We start from the raw sequence: 24,435 nt of genomic DNA, 5'->3' as shown, positions 1-24,435 counted from the left end.
CAAAGGGTTAACTGTGCTGTTTTACATACTGGGCTGTGTTTGTGCTTCACTGTAAGCACACTGCTTTGCATGGTATGCAAAGCAGTGTGCAGGAGCTGACAGGGGAGAAAACTGTTTTGTTTACAAACAGTTCTCCCGCCGTCAGAGAGCCGAGGTCGCGAATGATGGCGCGGGTAGGACGCGCACCCCTACTCGAAAATGCATAATCACGTATATGTGATTTTGCACACCCGTGCCGCCCTTTAACAGTACTTCTGCTATAGGGCGGACGGGAAGCAGTTAAATTGTGTTTTGGGTTTGTTTTTTTTAATTGCATTTTAAAAGACCGCTGCACAAATACTGTGTGACATAAAAAAATTATAACACGCACCATTTTATTCTCTAAGGCTTCTGCTAAAAAATAAAGTTTGGGGGTTCTAAGTAATTTTCTAGCTGATTTTTACCGGTTGGAAAAGACTGTCAGAATTGATCTGGTGCTCAAGTAGTTAAATACATTAACAAATTGAAACTGAACTCCAGCTAACGCTTTTTAGAACTATGAACAAAGCTTTTTTTGTCCATACTTCTAATATGGGTCACAGGAGTGCATCTACTTGTGCTCTTCTGTGACACTGAATCGGCCAGCAGCTGGCTAATGCCCTCTGTTAGGTGAAGTCCCAGAACAACTTCAATGCAATCAAAGTAGAACTAAAGGCACTTCTTTCATTTTGGATAGAGTAAGAGAGTGTTATAACCCGTCAGTTTTATTTTTGCAGTCTTTACTTCTGGTCCCATAGCCAAAACAGTAAGTGGGAGAAAATCCCTACAAAGTGAGGGAATCCCTGTTTGTCACCAGAACTAGAGTCCCCATCTGAAGATTTCCCTTCTATTCCTGTTATGGGGACAGCGCAAAATTTGGGGGTTTTGTTTACTTTCATCCTCGGTGATAACAGTAAAAGAGGACTAATAGAGAGGGTGGATCTCTAGAAGGGTCCTTCTGGCAACATCCCGGGGAATGCAGAGTATCCTAGATCTTACAAGAAGACAGTATAGCACTGTGGCAGAACATTTTCTTTTGAGAATATTTTTATACTAAATATAATGGCTGTTGACTGAAAATGGTCTTTGGCAGATTTATTTTTAACCTTCGTTTGAAACTGCAACAAAACTGTTAAAAAGCTGTGAGTCCTCAAATACCTTACCCCTTTTAAAAAAGTCGGTGCACATTCTTATTCTGAGTCAACAAGTGATGAAATATGTATATGGAGGACTGCACTGTCATTCTTATATGCCCCTATATTGGCAGAAGGCTATACCACTTTCTAATGTAACAGTTTCAACATCTTTTGATTTTAACATGTATCTGTAAATCTCAAGCCTCTTTATTGTGTTTTTCTGAAGGTCCTAATCTTACATTATCTTAAAGCGTAGCTCCACCCAAAAGGGGAACTTCCGCTTTAAGGACTGCTCTCCATTAAGGATTGGCACCTTTGGGGGGCGGGGGGAGCCAGTACCCGAATTAGACAGGTACCTTCTCCCACTTCTTATCCGATCGCCTAGGCGATCGGAAGCGGAAGGTGTCCTCCCTCCCTGTAGTCTTTTGGGACACGTGACAGGTCCCAGAAGACTATAGGACCATTCATGAAGCACAGCGCTACTCACGCATGCGCAGTGGATACCTGGCTGTGAAGCCGCAAGCTATCAGAGCTGGGTGCCCACACTGAAGATGCCGGCCTCCTAGAATACAGGCCTGTGAAACGTACTGCAGGGGACACACTGCGGGACCGAGGGACAGGTAAGTGGCTGTTTTTTTAAAAGTCAGCAGCTACAGTTTTTGTAGCTGCAGACTTTTATTTTTTGACAGCGTGAGTGGAACTCCGCTTTAACATGTCTGTGGAGAAATATGATCCATTGGTACAACTGTTTTTGTTTTTTCAGTTCAAGTAAAATATAGTCGCAGTGATCACGAGGACAGACGTAGCCGACATTGCCCATACCTAGACACTATTAACAGGTTTGTATACTGAGAGTGTGCTTTTCCAGGCGCTGTTTGCCTACAAGTCTCATCTAATGTTTCCTTGTCTGCTTTTATCAGGAGTGTGCTGGATTTTGACTTTGAAAAGTTATGTTCTATTTCATTGTCTCACATCAACGCATATGCCTGTCTAGTGTGTGGCAAATACTTCCAGGGTGAGTAACACTTATAGAGTATTACTGAGCATATAACTGGTGGATGAAAAAGACAAGTTTTTAATTGATGATTGTTTCTTGTCTTTAGGCCGAGGTTTGAAGTCTCATGCATATATTCATAGTGTCCAATTCAGTCACCACGTTTTTCTGAACCTGCACACGTTGATGTTTTATTGTTTGCCTGATAATTATAAGATCATAGACTCATCATTGGAGGATATCACAGTAAGTATAGCAGCGGTGATATTAGCAATAGTGGTGTGACCCTCCTGCGCTCCAAATATAGTGTTTTAAATAATACAAATTAAATATATGAACCCCAAACAGCTGCTAGCATTAAATCATATACCAGTGATCAAGTGAATATAAACCATATAAATGCTGCGCTACATTCAAAATTAAAGTGAATGTGGAATCCGATAATATAAATCAATATAGTGACGATATTATGTAAATAAATATATAAGTGCTTAATGATAACAAAAATTATCACATCAAACACCCCAAAAATTATAAAAACACAAACTTAAATCTATACGCATGTGCATAAATTACACATACATATAGTTATATCACACGTGCAAATGTGAAGTGAAATAATGGCTTATTAAACGCACAGAAAAACAAATCTATAAATGTTGAAGGTGAAAAAAAAAAAAAAATGTGAAGTGAAATAATTGCTTATTAAACGCACAGAAAGTCCAATTAAATGTTGAAGGTGAACAAAAATGATAACGGTGTTTCCAATAATACTGCAAAGTGACCACAGGTGAACCAAATCGTGCAGGTATCTGAGTGTAGATAGAGCTTGTGAATCCAACCACCTTCTGGATTAGCCTCTCACCTCATCCCTTCGACCCTTGCGGATCAAAGAGCAATAATGGATCCCTCTCACAGATCCTCCAGGTACCACAGCCTTCCAGAAACGCTTTTCAAATTTCAATAATCCCACTCAAGCTCTTCTCCAGGTATAGGTGAAACATCAATCCCTCAGAACAAAAAGAGGAATCATAGCAGCCAGTCCACATGAGACCCTCATGCTCTCAGATGAGGATAAATCTGTGTTGTTGGGTGTACAGCTGAATAACAGGTGTACCAAGATGGCCGCCACGCCGGAAATACGTCACCGCGCTTACGCCGACGCGTTACGTCACAATATCACGTGACTTCATCAGGGCCCTGATGAAGTCACGTGATATTGTGACGTAACGCGTCGGCGTAAGCGCGGTGACGTATTTCCGGCGTGGCGGCCATCTTGGTACACCTGTTATTCAGCTGTACACCCAACAACACAGATTTATCCTCATCTGAGAGCATGAGGGTCTCATGTGGACTGGCTGCTATGATTCCTCTTTTTGTTCTGAGGGATTGATGTTTCACCTATACCTGGAGAAGAGCTTGAGTGGGATTATTGAAATTTGAAAAGCGTTTCTGGAAGGCTGTGGTACCTGGAGGATCTGTGAGAGGGATCCATTATTGCTCTTTGATCCGCAAGGGTCGAAGGGATGAGGTGAGAGGCTAATCCAGAAGGTGGTTGGATTCACAAGCTCTATCTACACTCAGATACCTGCACGATTTGGTTCACCTGTGGTCACTTTGCAGTATTATTGGAAACACCGTTATCATTTTTGTTCACCTTCAACATTTAATTGGACTTTCTGTGCGTTTAATAAGCAATTATTTCACTTCACATTTTTTTTTTTTTTTTTTTTTTTTTTTTTTTCACCTTCAACATTTATAGATTTGTTTTTCTGTGCGTTTAATAAGCCATTATTTCACTTCACATTTGCACGTGTGATATAACTATATGTATGTGTAATTTATGCACATGCGTATAGATTTAAGTTTGTGTTTTTATAATTTTTGGGGTGTTTGATGTGATAATTTTTGTTATCATTAAGCACTTATATATTTATTTACATAATATCGTCACTATATTGATTTATATTATCGGATTCCACATTCACTTTAATTTTGAATGTAGCGCAGCATTTATATGGTTTATATAGCAGCGGTGATATTTGCGATTGTAGCCTTCACTGTGGTTATATTTACAAAGAATATATCATGTCGGGTAAATTCTGGACAGAAGAATAAAATGGCACCAAAAGTAAAATCAATTAAGAAGGAAATTCTGGCACACAGAGGTAAACTTATTCTGAAAAATGATAATACAGATGATGAAGATAATAATAACCAAGATATCAAATATATGCAAAGCACATGGTATATAATACTGTGCTGGGACAGGCACGGTGAATAAATATTATAAGCACATATCTCATATAGTGTCCATGAGCTGTAATAAAGTCTATAAAAAGTATCTGGTACACTGATTGTAAAATGGCGTAAATAGCGGCAGCCGTCCTATAGAGCAAAGCCAACTCTGTATGCAAAGACAGGAAAGAAGAAGACAGGAGGTGCCAATCTAAGTGCAGTTGTAAATCTTATGTTTAATTTTGTAGGATTAACCACTTGCTCTCCAGAGGATTAACCCCCCCCGACCAGGCCATTTTTTGCGTTATGGCGCTGTGTTACTTTGACAATTGCGTGGTCAGGCAATGCTGCACCCAAATAAAATTTTTATACTTTTTTTCCCACAAATTGAGCTTTATTTCAGTGGTATTTGATCGCCTATGCGGTTTTTATTTTTTGCGCTGTGAAAAAAAAGACTGTCAATTTTGAGAAAAAACAATCTATATTTTTGACTTTTTGCTATTAAACCTGTCCCATAAAAATCTAACTTTGACATAAATTTAGGTCAAAATGTATTCTGCTATATGTCCTTGCTAAAAAAAAAAAAAAAAAATCCCTATACGTGTAATTTAATTGGTTTACATGAGAGTTATAGCGTTTACAAATGGCGGTATATACCGTATTTTCCGGCGTATAAGACGACTTTTTAACCCCTGGAAATCTTCTACAAAGTCGGGGGTCGTCTTATACGCCGGGTGTTGTGCTGAAACCTTACCTGTACTTCCGAGCTGACGCTTCTGCGCATGTCTTCGGCAGCAGTAGACGATCGCTGATCACCATTCCTCGCAGAACTGCATGAGACGTCGGATGCAGCCGTTCAGTGCTCGATTGAGCTTGACTGAAACTGTGACATGTGCAGAAGCGTCTTCTTGCCGCTACCCGATGTGTATCCCTTCTCTGCATATCACAGTTTCAGTCAAGCTCAATCGAGCACTGAACGGCTGCATCCGACGTCTCATGCAGTTCTGTGAGGAATGGTGATCAGCGATCGTCTACTGCTGCCGAAGACATGTGCAGAAGCGTCAGCTAGGCAGTACCTTGCAGGAAATACGGTAATTAACATTAATTATTATATATTAATAACTGTGGCAGTTCTCAGATCATCTTGGAGACAGGGAGGGCTGGGCAGGCAGGGAGAGCTGACCCCCCCAATCCAAGCAGGCTTTGTATGCAGTGTGCACAGAAAATACTGGTACATCGCTTGCCGTGATTGGTTGGTAGAGGGGGGTAGTCTTATACGGCGAGTATAGCCCAAAGCCTATATTTTAACAGGAAAAGTAGGGGGGTCGTCTTATACGCCCAGTCGTCTTATACGCCGGAAAATACGGTATATTGGAATTATTTTTTTTTTACTAGTAATGGCGGTGATCAGCGACTTATAGTGGGACTGCGGCAGGCATTCTAGCACTGTGGGGAACTAACTTGGTGTCACTGACATCCCCAGTGACCCCAATACAGTGATCAGTGCTAAGAAAAAAAAAAACACACTGTACTAATGGCACTGGGCAGGAAGGGGTTAACATGAGGGGTGGTCAAAGGGTTGACTGTGTGCTGGGAGTGTTTTACTGGGGGGGAGGTGTGTGTGTGTGGGCTTTACTGTAATCACACTGCTCTGGATGGCTGTGCTGTGCACTCCCTGTGCCGCCCTGTAGCAGTATATCTGCTATAGGGCAGTAAAGACGTGGTTAAAAACACTCATAAGAACAATAAATAAACAAACAAGCTCATCTGTGTATGGGGGTATGGCTGCTCCTATTCATCCTGCAGATACCACTGTTGTTGCCATCAATGTTGGCTGAATGGTAAAAAGCCATTGGTGCAGTAGGGGACAATCTTCCTGATTTATGGGAGTCCGCATTAACCAGTGTGGAACGCACTGGCGGAAATGATGTCACCGGAAGAGACGGAGGGTCAGAGATAAGGAATGTCAGGAACACAGAAAAACAGGCTACACGCTCAGAGCCTCTAGCTCCTTCTACAGGCCCTCCGTCTCTTCTGGTGACATCACTTCTGCCAGTGCGTTCCATGCTGGTTAGTGCGGACTTAGATTGGTGCCTCCTGTCTTCTTCTTAAAAGTAAAATCCATGCCCATATGGAGGCAGCATCTAAAGACCACTGCACTCTGTATGATAACAGCGATGTCACCCACAACTTTGTAATCAGTAGGGAATGTAACATTTCTGATTGCAGTACTGTAGTGGAATTTTCTTTGTAGAATAAAAGGTGTAAGGGGCCAGTATGAAAATCCTCTGGTGTATGCTGACTTTACAGAGCACCCCTGGAAATACCAACTTTTACATTACACATATTGTACACTATTTATTTAAATACAATTTTTATGCCTTTTATTGCTCTATGACCCTGTTTATCCCTCACATTTCTCTTTTCCTGTAGTATGTTTTGAAGCCAACATTTACCAAAGCCCAAATCAGTAATCTGGATAAACAGGCCAAGTTGTCCAGAGCATATGATGGAACCACCTATCTGCCAGGCATTGTGGGGCTCAATAACATCAAAGCTAATGATTATGCTAATGCTGTTCTGCAGGTAAGAGTTTTCTGAGGAATGTTCTTTATGGGATTCTACCTTGTTCATTCTTTGACAGTTATATGCTCATTTGTTTTGTGGCTTTTAAATTGGCTTTTAACCCCAGCTGTTTCCTATTTTTCAGTGGCAAAAATGAACTAGATTTGGCAAAAAGTGGACCAATCTGGTGTTACTCAAATCATTTTCCATTATAATTTGTATTTTTTGGTTACCATGTAATATTAGTGATTTGAAAGCAAGAAAATTGCTTAGTGTATGGACAGCATTACATCTCCCTCTACATTTTAGCAATAATGAGCTGGGAATTTTGATCTTCCATGTTCTCTGCATACTACTGAAGTCTTTGTGGTAACCAAAAGGCTCTGAATATATATTTGTTTTTGTAGGCATTATCCAATGTGCCCCCATTGAGGAACTACTTCCTGGAAGAAGAAAATTATAAAGACATCCAACGCCCACCGGGGGATATAATGTTCTTGCTGGTTCAAAGGTTCGGAGAGCTAATGAGAAAGCTGTGGAACCCCAGAAATTTTAAAGCCCACGTTTCCCCCCATGAAATGCTGCAAGCTGTAGTTCTGTGCAGCAAGAAGAAATTCCAAATAACAAAGCAGGGTGAGACCAATGTGTTGGTGCAAACGTTTATATTGTTGTACCTGCAATTTTTTAAGGTTAGTTGTGCAAGTAGACAAAGCTGTTTGGTGTTTTGTTGAAAGTAAATAACAAACTAACACAGCGTCTACAGCCTCATTTGCCAGCTACTTCAAAATTGAATATTTTGTGTCGAGTGGCTGAATTTGAGGGAGCCTGCTTTTAAAGTTGTCATTCCTTCTCTATATAGGCAGGAACTCCCACTCAGATTCTACACTGACAAGCAGCACGTCGGGGAGGCTGAAAGTGCTGTCTGCGGGCCTCCCCAGTGCATCCCTAGCATTAGTGAATGTAAAGTGTTGTTTTTTGTTGGAAAAACAGCACACATTTGGCTAATGCCAGATTATTTATACAGCTATCGTTTCAAAATGATAAATAGATAGATAGAGATATATATATATATAATTTTTTTTTTTTTTTTCTCTTTCACAAAATATCATTTCTATCATAACTGTCTTCTATACCTGTATCTGGCATTGTTCTTCCAAGATCCGTGTTTTGTGTGTATTAAGTGTCGTCATGCTGTTACAGGTGACGGTGTGGACTTTCTTTCCTGGTTCTTAAATGCCTTGAGCTCTGCTCTTGGGGGTACCAAGAAGAAGAGAAGTAAGTCATCACGTTTCTTATGAATACTCTGGTCTTTAGTACAAATTTGCACTTCACCTAAGTTAATCAGTTCACCTTTTGACAAAAAATAATAAATGCACATTTTTTTTGCAGGCGAAAAAAATGTGCATTTATTTTTTGTTGCAGTAGCCTGTAAAGCGGATCACTGGTGCCATGCAGGTCTTCTGCAAAGCTGTCAGTATATCTGCTTGCCTGTACGGGCAAACAGATATGCTGACCGGAAGATTCAATGAACTACCATGGTGTTCCATAGTGCCGTGGCAGCTCATTGAGAACTACAAGTCTACAGCCGTTAAGGTTGTTGGGACTTGTAGTTTATTCACAGAACTCTGTAAATAAATGACATGGCCATGTGGGGCTGCCGCACTGTTTTTCAAAAGTGACAGTTTGTACGGGGAACTTCTTCCCGGACTGCTGTCACAGGAAGGAGGGGGATCGGGCAGCGGCTGCAGCATTGGGAACATGTTACATTTTCCACCCTTGAAACGAGTGGAGCATGTTCCCAAAGGTGAACCTATCCTTTAACATATGTTGTCTGAATATTTTACTACATTTAAATGACAGAGAAAACTTTAGTATCAGAATTAATAGATGCAGTATACTCAGTTTCATGACCCTAAAAAGGTTCTGTACCCCAGGAGAGTTATTTAATTAAAAAAAAACTCTATGGCATGGGAGAAAAGGTGGAATATCTGCCTTACTCCTCCAGGCTCCTTTTGTCTGTGCAACCGGTCCCCTAAAGCCTCTTCTCTAAGATGCTTTGGTCCCACAATGACAATAGACCTGCATTGTACGTGAGTATGAAAAGGAATCACAAGTAGGAGCGACGAATAAGGTAAGCATTACACCTTATTCCTAATTCCCTAGAGTTAATTAGCAATTGACCCTTGCATTTCAGAGGGGTGAGTGGTGTTAGCCCACTGCAAGGGTAGGTTTTTTTTTTGTTTTTTTTTGTAATTCTTGAAGTTGGGCTTTAATAGTGCCCTAAGTTGTTCCAGGGATTTATCTAGTTACCTTTTTAGAATTGGGAATTGTTTTCTTACTAGGGTGATACTGCATGGGGTTTAAAAGATTGTTTTTTGGCTTTCTCTGGCTCAGCTGGAATTATAGATAGATATATAGGGTTCTTCTACCTGAGTCAACTCAAACATATTGGACATCTGTCTTTTTTACCAATCTAACCAGCTTTGTAACATAAAATATATCCAGGTTTTAGAGCAGCATATGCTCCCATCCAGACGCTGTCTTTTTCAGGGAAGGCCTTGCATATTTCAGCATGACAATGTTAACCACATACTGCATCTAACAGAGCATTGCTTTGTAGTAGAAGAATCTGGGTGCTTAACTGGCCTATCTGCAGTCCAGACCTTTCACCAATTGAAAATGTTTGACACATCTTGAAACAAAAAATATGACAAAGAAGACAGAGGACTATTGAGCAGTTATAATCTTATATTCGGCAAGAATGGGACAACATTCCTCTCCCAAAACTCCAGCAACTGGTCTTCTCAGTTCCCAGACTTTTACAGAGTGTTGTTAAAAAAAGAGGGGATGCTACACCGTGGTAAACATGGCCCTTTCCCAACTTCTTTGAGACGTGTAGCTACCATCAATTTCAAACTTGCCCTTTTTTTTTTTTTTTTTTTTTTTTTTTTCTTAAATTGGTACATTTTGTCAATTCAGACATTTGATATGTTTTCTATTTTCTGTTGTGAATAAAATATGGGTTTATGAGATTTAAAAACCATTGCATTATGTTTATATAGATTTTGCAGTGTCCCAACTTTTGGAATTATACAATAATTAATGGGTCACACTGCAAAGCACTTGAGTAGTCATATAATATTGCAAAAGATACGACATGAGCACCAAGTAACTATGTACATTGCCATTAAAGATAACAAGATCATTTATCATATGTATTGCACGCATAAAGATATAGCTGGTCCAGACTTGGTTTCTTTAAATAGTAGCAACTAAGCTAAATAGAATGATGCTGAGATTTGATGAAAATTCATGGGATCCAGATCTGACAGTTTTTTTCAAAGTGAAACATTTTTCATTAATCTTTATAGTGTTGACACAGTTGTATAATTTGGACAACTGCCAAACTTGGCCAGTTGATGGATATGGTTCATATAGTCACTGATGGTAAACGCAAAAATAAATTCTTTTTCTTGGCAGCAAAACAAGTATAGAGAAACAACGCACCGTGGATGTCTAGTTTTAGAGTTTCTTTTGAAGTTGTAGTTTTATCCTCCCAAATTCAAATTTTTTTTTTTTTTTATCTTTCTTCATATTCTTTTATTTTTCAAGATATTAGTTATTAGGGGAAAATGTTTCCATCTACTGTCTGGTTGCATTAAAATGTAATTTTTAGAAGATGTTTGGCCATTTTAAGCTGGATGTCCCCGTGTCTTTCAGCAACTGTAACAGAGGTGTTTCAAGGACAGATGAGGATTTTCACCAAGAAGTTGCCCCATCCTGATCTGGTAAGCTGAAACTACAGAATTTTGTATAGGCAAACAGATTTCTGTGTATTAAGTTTAACAGGTTACCAAGGATGGTTTCAAAAGATAAAGCTGAAATATAACTAAAAACTTTTTTTTTTTTTCTTTTTAGTTTTGGATTGCATGGAGAGAGCTAAGAACCCCTGTCAGGTTTTTATTGCTGTCTGTGCCACCGTTGGGGAGATTGACCCTCTATATTCAGGGGTGTGGAAATGTTTTTAAAAAAACTACTTGTCCAAGGGATTAAATCGGGGTTGGGATTGGGTTGGGGTCTACTTATCCCTCATGACGATCTACTTTTCCTGATTAAAAAAAAAAAACGTTTTTTCCCAGGATGGAAAATAGGAAGGCTTGATGTTTCTTATTAGGCAGAGGTGCTTTTAGGAATGTCTGGGGCTTTTAACAACGAAAGGGGCTTTATGGCGACTTAAACTTTTTAATGTTTTTTTAGTTTTTGCTAGAAAATTTCCATTTATATATTTTCTTTTAAACATCTCTTGTCACAGCAATAGGCAGTGACAGGTACTCTTTATGTAGAGATGTGGGGTCAATAAGACCTCAGATTTCTCCTCTCCCCTTTTAAGAGTATTTGATGACACCACGATTGGTGTGATCAAATGCTTTCTTTTTAAAAATGGTGCCCAGGAAACCGGTGGGGATATATGCTCATCACTTCCTGTTTCCTATTTCATAGAGGCGGACAGAGCGGTTCCAGTCTTTGCCTACCTCTATGATCAGCCAGCGGAAGCGCTGGCTGGTTGATTGGGTGTCCTGATGGGAAAGGACAGCCCGCCAGGGCTTTTTTTTTTTTTTCTCAGAGAATAGGTGCAGGAATGCAACTACGCCCCCCACCACACCACTGCCTAACAGTGGGAGGGTCTTAATGGAGCATTGTTCTATACCAGTAATGCATACTGCACAGGGCAGAGTTCAGGAGTGCACTGCATGCAGAGTGAAGAGCTCAGGAGTGCACTGCGTACAGACTGCAAAGTTCAGGAACGCGCTATGCAGAGAGTGCAGAGTTCATGAATGTGCTATGTACGGAGTGCAGAGTTCAGGAGTGAGTTGCGTACAGAGTGCAGCGCTCAGGAATGCATATCTCACAGGCCAGTTTAAACCCCCTTCTAGTACACAGTCCTCCTCCCACCACCAAATCTTCTCTCCCCCACCTACAGAGTATCTGAGAGAGGGGCTGCTGCAGAAGAGAAGCTACAATTACAGTAGGAGTGCAATGTTAAGTGGGGAGAGAAGGCATTACTGCTAAGAGGGGGATAGGGGATGACATGGGTGCGAAGTTAATGGAGCATTGGTGCTAAATGTCCCCATTTAGGGGGGGGTCAATGTGCTAATTTATAATGTGGGAGAAAGGGGGGACATTGGGGATTAGTGGAGGGAGAGGAGAAACCTTGGGAATAGGTGGGGGGAGAGGGGGACATTGGGGATAAATGGGGGGGATAGGGGGGACATTGGGGATCAGTGAAGGGAGAGGAGGAACATTGGGGATAAATGGGGTGGGGGGTGCTGCTCTGTCTGAGTGTAGTGTGACTACTCCACATGCTGAGTGTCACATACCACAGTGCACTTGGTCAGGAAGATTCCAAGAGATGTCCATTACAGGTGGGGTACAGCAGCACACCCATTCCTGGAACAGCAGAGGAGCAGAGCTCTGAGCCGTATGATACACAGACTGGAGGGGACTCAGTGTCCCGGGACTGACAGCCAATAGGATGTCAGGAAAGTATGTATGGACTTCTTGTGGAAAGAGAGGCAAAACTCTGTGCTGGCTTTGCATTGCAGAGGTATAACAGCTGCAGTAGAGTGCAGAGATAGGACAGGCTGTAATACGATACATTAAGAGATAAAAAGTGATGTTTGCTAGGAGACAGGAGTCCATGTTCTCGCTCAGAACAGCAGCCCTCAAGGAAACACCACTCCCCCGCCCTCTCCTCTGTTGTCATGTGCAAAGCAGTGAGGGTTTTGTGCTACCAGACTAGAAGCCAGGCTTCTCTGTCTACAAGTGAACTTCTGCCAGCGCCGGAGTAGCCTGCAGCAGAGCTAAGTGTAGAACAAAACTTCTTGCTCGGTGCTCAAAACTGCATGTCCCAGGCGTCGGGCGATAGGAATTAAACATCCCTGTGTATTTGTCATGTCTACCAATATTATCAAAGGTGAAAGTAAAGGGAAATCCCAAATTTTGGGTTGTTCCAAGAACAATAAGAAGGGGGAAATCTTCCAATGAGGACACTGGTTCTGGTGACCCTGGGGACAGCAAAGGATCCCCGCACTGGTTCCCGCTCGTCATTGTACATTAGACCGAGCAGGACCTCTCTTCTTATGGGAGGACATCATATGATGTCCTCCCATGCTTGCCGCGCAGCGCGGTGGTCAGTGGTGCGCTGGGTCCCTGGGACACAATGCATCACCAATCAGGGTAAAGAGCTAGTGACGTTGGCTATTTACCATGTGATAAGTTGTGTCCAATCACAACTGATCACATGTAAATAAATTCTGTTTATAAGCTTTTCCTTTCCTCGGCACTGTCACTGTCTAAACAAAGGAAAGCCAATAACCGGCTTTACTGTGACAGGGACATTTACACTAATAACCAGGGCACTTGATTATCAGTGCCTCCTCTCAGTGCAGCCTCATCAGCGCACATCAGTGAAGAAGAAAAATTACTTATTTGCAAAATTGTATAACTGAAATGAAGAAAAAGGTGTGGGTTTGTTTTTTTTTTTGGTTTTTTTTCTGGTTTTGTTTTTTACCCAAAAAATGTTTTGGTCTTATTTCATTTGTTTAGTAAATAATAAAAAACCTTGTGTTGATTAAATACCAACTACCAACAACAGAAAGCTGTATGTGTCTCAAAAATGCTAAAAATTTAGTTTGCACGACCGTGCAATTATCATTCAAAATGTGACAGCATCAAAAGCTGAAAATTGGCCTGGGCAGGAAGGGGGTTAAAAAAGGCTCGGTATTGAAGTGGTTAAGTACAGAAGAATTTTCTTAGGATCTCTGTTATTGGGAGAATGTTGATTTTGTTTTATCTAGACTGGTTGTTGGCAAAAGCAAGAGGCTCATCATGACAGCCAGGTGTTTTGTCGGTTCCATTGCTAGCTTCTCTTGAGAGGTCTGTTAAGGCCAAACCCCTCCCTTTTTTTTTTTTTGGTATAATGAAGCCAGCTCTATAAAAGTGTTGGCTGGTATTGCATTATGGAAATGTTGTTATATTTGTCTTTGTTTTTTTTTCCTCCCTCTCTCCTGTTCCGATGTGTATTGTGTGTCTGTGGTAGGGACGTTACATTGGAAGTTTAAGGAACAGGGACTGATGTAACCAAGTGTTCTCTGATTGAGTGTTATGATGGGGTTAATGGTTGTGCTGACTATTGTCGTAAAAATCATACAAATTTTAATCAACAAATCTTATTAAAATTACATAAAAGCAAAGAGAACAGGTACAGTGAGGAACAGAAGTATTTGAACACCCTGCGAAGTTCTCCCACTTAGAAATCATGGAGGGGTCTGAAATTCACATTGTAGGTGCATTCCCACTCTGAGAGACAGAATTTAAAAAAAAAATTCAGGAAATCACATTGTATGATTTTTAAAGAATTTATTTGTCTTGCACTGCTGAACATAAGTATTTGAACACCTAAGAAATAGCAAGAATTCTGGCTCTCAAAGACCTGTTACTGTGCCTTTAAAGTCCACCTCTACTCCACTCATTAATCTAACTTTGTAGCACCTGTCTGAGCTCTTTAAAGACACCTGTCCACCCCACAGTCAGACGCCAACTACCACCATGGGCAAGACAAAAGAGCTGTCAAAAGACACCAGAGACAAAATTGTGGACCTCCACAAGGCTGGAAAGGGCTACGGGGCAATTGCCAAGCAGCTTGGTGAAAATAGATCAACTGTTGGAGCAATTGTTAAAAAATGGTAGAGGCTAAAGACGACTGTCCGTCTCCCTCGGACTGGGGCTCCATGCAAGATCTCACCTCGTGGGGTATCACTGATAAGAAAGGTGAGGAATCAGCCCAGAACTACAAGGGAGGAGCTGGTCAATGACATGAAGAGAGCTGGGACCACAGTTTCAAAGGTCACTGTCGGTAGAACACTACGCCGTCATGGTTTCAAATCATGCATTGCAAGGAAGGTTCCCCTGCTCAAGTCATCACATGTCTAGGCCCGTCTGAAGTTTGCCAATGACCATCTGGATGATCCAGAGGCAGCATGGGAGAAAGTCATGTGGTCAGATGAGACCAAAGTAGAACTTTTTGGTCTAAACTTCACTTGTCGTGTTTGGAGTAAAAATAAGGATGAGTTGCATCCCAAGAACACCATCCCTACTGTGAAGCATGGGGGTGGTAACACCATGCTTTAGGGGTGCTTTTCTGAGAAGGGGACAGGACGACTGCACTGTATTAAGGAGAGGATGAATGGGGCCATTTATTGTGAGATTTTGAGCAACAATCTCCTTCCCTCAGTCAGAGCATTGAAGATGGGTCGTGGCTGGGTCTTCCAACATGACAACGACCCGAAGCACACAGCCAGGTTAACCAAGGAGTGGCTCCGTAAGAAGCATATCAAGGTTCTGGAGTGGCCTAGCTAGTCTCCAGACCTAAATCCAATAGAACATCTTTGGAGGGAGCTGAAACTCTGTGTTGCTCAGCGACAGCCCCGAAACCTGACAGATCTAGAGGAGATCTGTGTGGAGGAGTGGGCCAAAATCCCTGTTGCAGTGTGTGCAAACCTGGTCAAGAACTACAGGAAACGTTTGACCTCTGTAATTGCAAACAAAGGCTTCTGTACCAAATATTAACACGGATTTTCTCAGGTGTTCAAATACTTACCGTATTTTCCGGCGTATAAGACGACCCCCTACTTTTCCTGTTAATATATAGGGTATGGGCTATACTCGCCGTATAAGACTACCCCTCTTCCAACGCACAGCAAATAAAAATTAAAAAACATCAGATTTGATTTCAATATGGTATGGTATTCCAATGATGGGGCACGATTCCTCGCTCTGACACCAATGATGGGGCACGATTCCTCGCTCTGACACCAATGATGGGGCACGATTCCTCGCACTGACACCAATGATGAGGCACTATTCCTCCCATTGACACCAATGATGGTGCCCCATCATTAGTGTCAGTGTGAGGAATAGTGTCCCATCATTAGTGTCAGTGGGAGGAATAGTGCCCCATCATTGGTGTCAGAGCGAGGAATCGTGCCCCATCATTGGTGTCAGTGGGAGGAATAGCGCCCCATCATTGGTGTCAGTGGGAGGAATCGTGCCCCATCATTGGTGTCAGAGCAACGAATCTTGCCCCATCATTGGTGTCAGTGGGAGGAATAGCACCCCATCATTGGTGTCAGTGGGAAGAATCATGTGCCCCATCATTGGTGTCAGTGGGAAGAATCATGTGCCCCATCATTGGTGTCAGTGGGAGGAATAGTGTCCCAACATTGGTGTCAGTGGGAGGAATAGTACCCCGTCAGTGGGGAGAGGAATAGTGCCCCATCGTTGGTGTCAGTGGGAGGAATAGTGCCCCATTGTTGGTGTCAGTGTGTGAGGAATAGTGCCCGATCGTTGGTGTCAGTGGGAGGAATAGTGCCCCATCATTGGTGTTAGTGACACCAATGATGGGACACTATTCCTCCCACTGAAACCAATGACACTTGCTGACCCCTGTTCCAGTATAGTGCTGCTGCAGCCAGCATATGTGGTTGCAGCAGCACCTCTGCACTGCACACTTACCGGCTGCTCCCTCACTGCTCCCTTGCTCGATTTTTGTGGGTCCGCTCGGCTCCGCCTCCTTGCCCGTGATTGGCCGCCTGTGTGCCTTTCCTGAGCTACAGTTCTGGCGGCCAATCACCAGTGAGGAGGCGGAGCCGAGCAGCAGGAGTGAGCGAGTGGCCGGAGTGACTGAATCAGCAGCGCTTCCTGGATGGATCGTTGTAGGAGCCTGGTAAGAGACAGCAGCCCTCTGCCCACCCCTGTACTTAGTGTCCCTTCCGTCGGAAGGGGGGGGCGGTGGCACCGCGCTGCCCCCCTAAAAAGTGCCGCCCTGGCGTATAGCGGCGTATAAGACGACCCCCGACTTTTGAGAAGATTTTCAAGGGTCAAAAAGTCGTCTTATACGCCGTAAAATACGGTATGTTCAGCAGTGCAAGACAAATATATTCTTTACAAATCATACAATGTGATTTCCTGAATTTTTTTTTAATTCTGTCTCTCAGAGTGGGAATGCACCTACAATGTGAATTTCAGACCCCTCCATAATTTCTAAGTGGGGGAACTTGCAAAATCGCAGGATGTTCAAATACTTCTGTTCCTCACTGTATAATATTGATCACGATGCAATTTGACTGCAAGTTTCTCATGTTTTTCAAGATATTCCTGATATTTCCCTGGGAGCATATCATTGGCTGAATTTTTTTGGAACAACAAATTTATTTGAAGATTGTGTTGCAGTCTGAAAATATTCCCCAACCCCGAACACCCTCGAACACACACGTACACACACACACACACACACCACCTTTTGGATTAAACCTGGGTTCTAGATTACTGTTTGAAGAATCCCAGGGGTGGACTGACCATTTGGAAACTCGGGCACTGCCCGAGGGCTCAGGGTCAGTAGGGGGCCCCATGAGATGCCCCTGGTACCTTTTTTTTTTTTTTTTTTTTTTTTTTTTTTTTTTTATTTATTTATTTTTCTCATAGGCTTTTTTGATTTGGATATGTGATTTGGATAAAATTTGTATAATTTTCATAATTTGTGTACAGATATCTGCGCCTTTTAACAGTCCCATTTCAAAATGGTTTTGCTAACTGCTTCCATTTTGAGATGTGTCATGGTTTATCTGGGGGGTCAAAATACTCAGCTTATACATTGTGTCATTGTGCCTGCAGCCAGCAGAGGAGAAAGAGCAGCTCCTGCAGAATGAGGAGTACCTGGAAACCATGCTGGAGTCTCCTTTCATGTACCTCACTCTGGACCTCCCCACTGCTCCTCTTTACAAAGATGAGAAAGAACAGCTGATCATCCCACAGGTGCCTCTCTTCAGTATTCTTGCCAAGTTCAACGGCATCACTGAAAAGGTAAATGATCATAAACCTGTGTTACAATATTACGTTTTTGGTAGCATTTGACATTTGTATCCAAACACATAAGCCCCATGTCAGGGGACAGGAACAAGAATTGTTTACATTCTCATGCTTGCTTCTCTGTCCCTCGTTTGAGGAAAGGCTCTGAGCTCAGGAAGATATTCTGGCCCCAGTGCTTCATTCCCCACTTTTCAAAGTCTAGGTAGTGGGCATGCGTTCCTGACAGTTCACACCAAGGCCAATCACTAATAGCCTCTTTTTGGGGAAGACTTGTGGCCAGAGTAACACACTGCATGTAAATAATCCTATGTTATACTGACTGTGTATTTTAGTTTTACAGTTCCACTTGAAGTCTAAATTGGTAAAACATGTATATTAAACTTAAAGCTGAACTAAATCCATTGATTTAAAGCAGAACTAAAGGGGTTAATACTCTTTCCAACAGTCCGTTGCTGGTGCCAGCATTTTCTCCTGTGTGCTGGTCTTTGCAATCTTCATTGGTCAGGAAGGATGACGTCACTCCTGTGCATGGGCAAGAGGCCATCTGCAGAGAAGACAGCCAGCAGGGAGGTAAGGGCATTTTATTGCAGAAGAGACATTGCATGTCTCTCTGCAATAAAAGTGCCAGCTGGCTGTTTGTTACTGCGGGACGTGGTTTCCCAAAACAGTTGCATTCAAGCTATGCCGGGAATGCTGCTTGTGCCTTTAACCGAACTCCCACTCTCTTGAAGTCTTCGATGGTAGAGGAGGGTTTATTTCCGCTTTAGAGCATATGTCAAGTCAACATAAAGTACATTTCTGCATGACATGCACATTTATGCATTATTCCTTACAGACCCTGCAAGTACAGAAAAATACCCATTAATCTGCCAGAAATGCTGTTGTGGAAGACAGTACACAGCATGGACTGAGTAGTGTCATCTCTGGCCTTTTTTGCTAAATTCCTTGATATGAAAATTTTTGGGAAGATGCTAGCCACCTTTTGATACGGTCTTTTGTGCCCAGTTCTGCAACACAAAATTGCTGGTATGGTACAAACATCAGGAGTCCTCCAATCCTGCCATTGTATCTGACTTCCAAGATCAAGTTTTCTATGGAATGGTGGATTCTTAGTGATTCAAGGTCTTGACAATGGATGCCAGCTCTTCAGGCTTGGAAGATGTCCTGGAGAACAACTCTGATCAGGGAAGAGGAAATTTGGGCAATTCAGCTAGTGTTCTTGGAAGGTGATTTTGTAATGGGGGTTTTCCCCCTGTTTTGGGAATTTTGTTAACCTTGTGCTGTGTTGCCCTCTCCTCCATGATCACTGCTATGGGACATCCCAAGTAATCATGATTATTAACTCCTTTGTGTCCAATGATGTACAAATTAAGATTTTTGGTTTACCTGTAAAACCCTTTTCTTAAAGTATATCACATGACACAGATCCCTATTTTTGGTCTGTATTCATTATTGCTTGCTACAAAACTGAGGCTGAGGTGGGAGGAGTTATGCATTGGCAAGGTAATCCTTTTTTTTTTTTTCGGCCAATGTCCATTCACCTGAGGGTGGCAGCATAACTCCAGTAGTCATGAATAACTCCTCTGTATCTTGTGATGTATTTCAAGAAAAGAATTTTCACATACTCCAAAATATAAGTAACTGCAGGGCTACCACTAGGGGGGAAAATATCCTTGCTTTGCTGTATTGCAGATCTGTGAATTTATATAATTGACACAAATGTTGTAAGACGTATCTGCCTTAGGAAAAATATTCAGGGAGATCATTCATTTTATGTTGTAGTATATGAAGTGCAGAATGCTGCCAAGTGGAAAATAACTATGGCAGTCATGTAGCAAGTCTGGTAATTGCATATTTTTCACACGTTATAAATACAAGCTCTTTGGCTGTGCTTACTTCACATTCCTACCTTTTTTTCAGTTCATATTATTAGTATTTCTAGAAGGTGCATTTTCTTTTCTGTTCACTGTTGTGGAAACTAACAGTGAATGACCTTTTTATACAGGAGTACAAGACCTATAAAGAGAACTTCTTAAAGCGATTTCAACTGACCAAGCTTCCACCATATTTGATATTTTGCATTAAGCGCTTTACAAAGAACAACTTTTTTGTTGAGAAGAACCCAACTATTGTGAATTTCCCTATCACGTAAGTAAAGTCACAAATAACTGACATCAATTGTATTTCAGTTTACGTTTTAGTAACATGTTAGTAATGCAGCGCAGGCAGCTGTGAAGGCTTGTAGACATCCTCCCCCCGTGCAACAAAAGAATCATACTGCTCTTAGAACTGTGCAAAGAGCGTGGCAGTGGTAATCATTTCGTAAAACCATGTTCCCTTTTTTTTTTTTTTTCCCTTAATGCCAACACAGAAATGTAGATCTGCGGGAGTACTTGGCAGAGGAATGCCAGACTACACACAAGTACACGACTTATGATCTTATTGCAAACATAGTGCATGACGGGAAACCCAGCGAAGGCTCATATCGTATCCATGTTCTTCACCATGTGAGTGTTTAGCTTGTTTTACATCTGTTTGTCTATCAATTTATTTCTATCTACATATGTACTTTCAAGGAATTGAACTGCATCCTCTTATGAGGAATAGGTGTAATCTTGGCTTGGCCATAAGTAATCCTAATACAAAATCATTTTCTGTTGATGTGCACAAAGTAACTAGACTTGGAGCTAGATTCTATGGAAGGACAAAAAAGTAGGGAAACTGGTGCACAGAAGTACTAGATATGGGTTTATGAAGATGTGTGGTTAATATCTGGTATCCTGTATATTTTAACCACTTGCCTTCCGCCTGCTGTTTATAAACGGCAGGACGGTGGCACTCCAGGGGCGGGTTGCCGTTCATAAACGGCACCCGCATTTTCTAGCTGTGCGCGCTCCCTGGGAGCGCACAGCACCGGGATCTGGTGCCCGCTGTGTCCTCCGGACACAGTGAAAGACTGATCGTCGGACGGGACCTCTGTGCGAGGTCCGATCATGTGATCACTCATTGGCCAATCAGTGATCACATGCAGAGTAGTAAGCAAGATGTCACTTGTGACATCATTGCTTACTACGTGTGAAATCTGTGAATGATCACAGAGGTCACATGATATAAGGCTATTCACAACAGCCTTGTACCATGTGACAAGCTGTGACCAATCACAGCTCACACAGTAGTTCTCAATGGCTGCAAGAATGCAGCTAGAGAGAAGGAGAAATGATTGCTTTTACAGCCTTTATGGGTGTAAAAGCAATCCGTGGAAAAAAAATTCTTCATCACCCCCCCCCACAAGTAGTACAGTGTCACCATGGTGACACTGTACTGCTAGGGTGACAGTATGTAAAAAAATAAAATAAAAAGTAAAAAAAAAAGTTTAAAAATTATAATTTTTGGTTATAAACTAATTTTGGGTTATTATTTTTTTTTTTTTACTAAAAAGATAACGGAATAAATTTTGGCCAAGATTTATGATGAAATACTATTTGCAAAATTTTATAAGAAAAACACTTTTTTTCAAAATTTTTGGACTTTTTCATTTGCATAGCAAAAAAAAATAAAAGTCCCAGTGGTGAATAAATACCACCGAAATAAAGCTTTATCTGTCTCAAAAAGATGCTAAAAAATTCATATGGGTACAGTGTTGCATGACCGTGCAATTTGTCATTCAAAGTGTGATAGTGCTAAAAGCTGAAAATTGGCCTGGACAGGAAGTGGGTGAAAGTGTCCGGACAGGAAGTGGTTAAAAGGCTGTTACACACAATGTTGTATCAGTTTTGTTAGGTGGGCTTTTATATAAAAGTTTGAATAGGAGTCATGAATAGGAGTCATGGATCATGTAAATGTTTCAGGGTATCAGAACTTTTTTTTTTTTTTTAATTCTAGGAAATCCGCAAAAAAGCAGTGGCAGTGAAATTATTATGCCAGAGCATAGTACAACACGTATAAAAAGGGTTATCTATTCCACAGTCCAGAGTAGAGATTTGTGGTGCACCGAAATTAAAATTCTTGGACCGAAACTGAAAATTCAGGATGCATTTGGTCATATAATATTTGACTTTTTAAATGAATCTGAATTTTTTTTTTCAGCCATTAAGGCTGCTTTCATACTGAGCAGTTTTTGCAGCTCAAGAAAAATGCATAATTTTAAATTCAATGTATGTCTTCACACTGGCCCGTTGTGCTTCCCTTGCGGTGTTAAAAATCCTGCTTGCTGCATTTTTGGTGCATATTTGGCAAGCTAAAAAAAAACGCACCTTCCCATTGAGGCCTGGTTCACACCAATGCGTTTTTTAGGGCTTTTTGCAGAAACGCAGTACATTCCATTTTGACATCTATGCTTTTTTTTGAGCGGCAGCGGTTTTGGAAATGGTCAGGGACTTTTTTAAATGCAAAACGTTGCATTTTTGGTTTAATAGACTTCAATGGGACCCTGCAGAAATTGCATGTAGTGCATTTTTTTTTCATGTTTTCATGCATTTGCTGTATTTTTGATGCGTTATGCATTTTTAATCTGCCCAGTAACAAGTTGGCCAAAAAAAATTAAAGGCAAAAAGAACTGCACAACAGACAAAACGCAAACTGCATTGGTGTGAACCAGGCCTGAAATGCATAGAAAACGCACATGTGTTGCGTTTTTGATGCATTTTGCATTATTAATCTGCCCAGCAACAATTTGGCCAAAAAACTCCCAAAACATTCACGTGTTGCTTTGTGATGCGTCACATGGCCTATGAAAAACGCACCCTAAACGTAAACTCGCTTGCTTTCGGCGGCAAAATGCCGATTAACACTATTTTTGGCTGGTTTCAGACACCGGTATATTTGTGCATCCCTAGTAGCTATTATCCAATAGTTGGATATTTAACCACTTCATTACAGGGCACTTTCACCCCCTTCTTGCCCAGGCGAATTTTCAGCTTTTAGTGCTGTCGCACTTTCAATGACAATTGCGTGGTAATGCAACAGTGTACCCAAACTACATTTTTATCATTTTTTTTTTGACAGACAGAACTCTCTTTTGGTAGTATTTAATCACCATTATTTTTTGCTAAACAAACGAATAAAGATGGAAAATTTTGCAAAAAAAACCCAACTTTTTCTTTGTTTCTGTTATAAAATTTTGCAAATAAGAAATTCTTCTTGTTCACTAATGTATGCTGATGGGGTTGCACTGATTATCAGTGCAAGTGTGTGCTGTCACAGGAAAGTCGGTTCATTGGCTTTCCTTTCCTCGGGCAGTGATCTCTGAAGAAAGGAAATGCCGATGATCGTCATTTGTTTACATGTGATCAGCTGCGACTAGACACAGCTGACCACATGGTAAAGAGCCAACGTTATTGGCTCTTTACCTTGACCAATGATGAGCTGTGTCCTGGGGGCATGCATTCACAGCAAGAATGGGAAGACCTCATATGACATCCTCCCAGAACAAGAGAGGTCCTGTCTTTCTATAGTAGGCCGGACGGAAACCAGTTAAGACCAGAGAAAGCTGAAATGTTGTTAAATTGTAAATGTAATTGTAAATGTTGTGAAATTGTAGCCGAACCATGCAACCTATTGGATGTTATATTTTACAGGATAAATAAAAGTGTAGGAAATCCCAACAAAATAACAGAAACTGGGGGAAGAGCACAAATGGGAAGGGGGCAGGGCCGGAAAAAGGAAGATCAAAAAGGCATCCAGAGAACTATTCATGAAAACGTATTGTGGTCCTTAGCTTTTTAAGAAGCTCTGATGGAGCTCATCCAGTCCATTCTCAGATTCAGAGTTTGATCAGACAATTTTGTCAGGTAATTTGCACCTCAGCCAGGTGCAAACTTCACCACCTCAACCTTACCTCAACCAGGAGTGAGATTCTCCTTTGACAGTGTCAAAACTATTGACCAGAAGGCCTGAATCTTGATTTGTGCATGGAAATAAACTCCTTTTACAGCATCCAGAGGTTGCCATTCTAGAACTTGTGTGGTGATACTGACAGGAGTGATACATGTCACATAGCTCTTTGGTGTCTTTTTTGGAATGGGTCATATATCTGTCGTAATAACCTATATATGATGCTGGAAAAGATTTGTGTGCTATGTGACAGTTCCCATCATTTTTGTTTCTATGTACAGGGCACTGGAAAATGGTATGAGCTGCAAGACCTGCAAGTCACGGACATTTTACCCCAGATGATCACCCTCTCAGAAGCCTATATTCAGGTATATTCTGCAGTATTGTCATCTGTCTCTTCAGTGTATATCCTTACTATCGCACACTGCATACAGATCATTCCAAGCATCCACTGATATACACACTTAACATTGTGAAAGACTTCTGAACAGCTTATTCCATGAGTGAGGAATGTCTTTAGAATGAGAATGGTTTTTGAAGGCTTAGTACTTCAGTTTACTTTGGAAATTTTATTTCTGAAGGTTTTAAGCAGCACTGTGAATGAGAGGTTAATAATTGTGCAAAGCCTCTCACTGAAGCGGTCTAGGAATTTTATGCTGGTTTCCAAGACTGTGTTCCTTTTATGAAGTGTGTATTCCTATTTACTCGGGTTAGGCGAACTTGCAA

General features: G+C 41.4%; 1 protein-coding gene across 1 annotated transcript in view; it reads left to right on the top strand.

The window, feature by feature from the left end:
* Window positions 1-24,435, top strand: part of USP39 (ubiquitin specific peptidase 39) — a 30,050-nt gene that overhangs the window by 3,551 nt on the left and 2,064 nt on the right. Inside the window, exons 2-12 of the mRNA XM_089681683.1 lie at window positions 1,918-1,993; window positions 2,075-2,169; window positions 2,258-2,394; window positions 6,820-6,972; window positions 7,359-7,584; window positions 8,152-8,226; window positions 10,672-10,739; window positions 17,683-17,871; window positions 19,883-20,025; window positions 20,249-20,384; window positions 23,991-24,077. Of these exons, the coding sequence (XP_089537809.1) occupies window positions 1,918-1,993; window positions 2,075-2,169; window positions 2,258-2,394; window positions 6,820-6,972; window positions 7,359-7,584; window positions 8,152-8,226; window positions 10,672-10,739; window positions 17,683-17,871; window positions 19,883-20,025; window positions 20,249-20,384; window positions 23,991-24,077 (1,385 nt within the window). The remainder of the gene's footprint in view (window positions 1-1,917; window positions 1,994-2,074; window positions 2,170-2,257; window positions 2,395-6,819; window positions 6,973-7,358; window positions 7,585-8,151; window positions 8,227-10,671; window positions 10,740-17,682; window positions 17,872-19,882; window positions 20,026-20,248; window positions 20,385-23,990; window positions 24,078-24,435) is intronic.

Source organism: Staurois parvus, unplaced genomic scaffold (genome assembly GCF_062004578.1).
Source record: "Staurois parvus isolate SC_StPar_1 unplaced genomic scaffold, SC_StPar_1.0 ptg000276l, whole genome shotgun sequence".
NCBI lineage: Eukaryota > Metazoa > Chordata > Amphibia > Anura > Ranidae > Staurois > Staurois parvus.
The sequence above is the reverse complement of the archived record's forward strand: the minus strand, read 5'-3'. Positions and strand labels throughout refer to the sequence as shown.